General features: G+C 43.8%; 1 protein-coding gene across 1 annotated transcript in view; it reads left to right on the top strand.

Annotated features, from left to right (window-relative positions):
- HPSE2 (heparanase 2 (inactive)) overlaps nt 1-1,066 on the top strand; it is a 268,280-nt gene that overhangs the window by 118,251 nt on the left and 148,963 nt on the right. The window contains exon 6 of the mRNA XM_007456244.1: nt 823-929. Coding sequence (XP_007456306.1) covers nt 823-929 — 107 coding nt within the window. The remainder of the gene's footprint in view (nt 1-822; nt 930-1,066) is intronic.

Raw genomic sequence — 1,066 nt, 5'->3', positions numbered from 1 at the left:
CCTGCTCCCGGTTATTTCTTCCCAAATGAACTACGTATAGACAAGCCTTTGTCTTAGACTCTGCTCTCAGAGATTACCCAGCATACAACATTATCCCTAAGTACTGCCAGATTGCTCTCCAGAGAATCTGAGACCACATCTAGATAGTCTGCCCAATCTCCAGCTTGTGGATCAGAGACGAGGACATTTCAAAATTTCAGAGGGCCACCTTTTGACAAGAGGCTTTGTGTATGCTTAGAAGGCAGCTCCCTGTGTAGGATGTTTCACGTGTGAGTCAGTGGTTTTTCTTTTTACACTTACTGCAGTTATTTTCAAAATGTGGTTATAATATACATACATGCCTTGGTAATGATAATATACCTCTCCTAAACATTGATCTCTGCCCTCTCTCATGATTCAAAACTGCTGATGCATGGACAGTACACTCATCCATGGATGTGCCATAACAGAGTATTAAGAAAATTTGCTTCTCAATACTTGTTAATATGGAAACGTCATACCACCTGTATCTTCCAGTGAAGGGTGTTGCAGTCAACTTATGTCCTAGATAAGGATGCATTGTTCTTCTGTCACATTGTCACTTGGGTTTTCTTATGGGAAAAAAATGATCATTTCTTTGAGTGGACATGTATCAATATTAATTCTTTTGTGTGTGTGTGCCAGCTATCTGTATGGAGTGCATCACCATGAAAAGAGCACAGGTCATGACCACCTGGGAGCAGGGGATGAGAGGAACTTCTTTGAGGGAATGTATTTTCCTTCTCATTTGGGAACAGCTTTTAAAAATCTCATCATCTCCTTCTGCTTTTGTTGTGTGAACAGGTGGTTAACACATACACCCCAGGAAAGAAGATTTGGCTTGAAGGTGTGGTGACCACCTCAGTTGGAGGCACAAACAATCTGTCAGATTCCTATGCTGCAGGATTCTTGTGAGTAACACTTGCAATTTCACTCCCAAGGGCTGAGGAAAGGGGCCAGTGAAATTGCTCATTATTCTGCCCATTGCCGGGGGGTGGGGGGGTGGGGGGGTGGGGGGGGGGGGGGGGCGTTTCCCACTGAAAATTCT

Source organism: Lipotes vexillifer, unplaced genomic scaffold (genome assembly GCF_000442215.2).
Source record: "Lipotes vexillifer unplaced genomic scaffold, Lipotes_vexillifer_v1.1 scaffold184, whole genome shotgun sequence".
NCBI lineage: Eukaryota > Metazoa > Chordata > Mammalia > Artiodactyla > Lipotidae > Lipotes > Lipotes vexillifer.
Note: the sequence above shows the minus strand (reverse complement) of the source record. Positions and strands in the feature narration are given on the sequence as shown.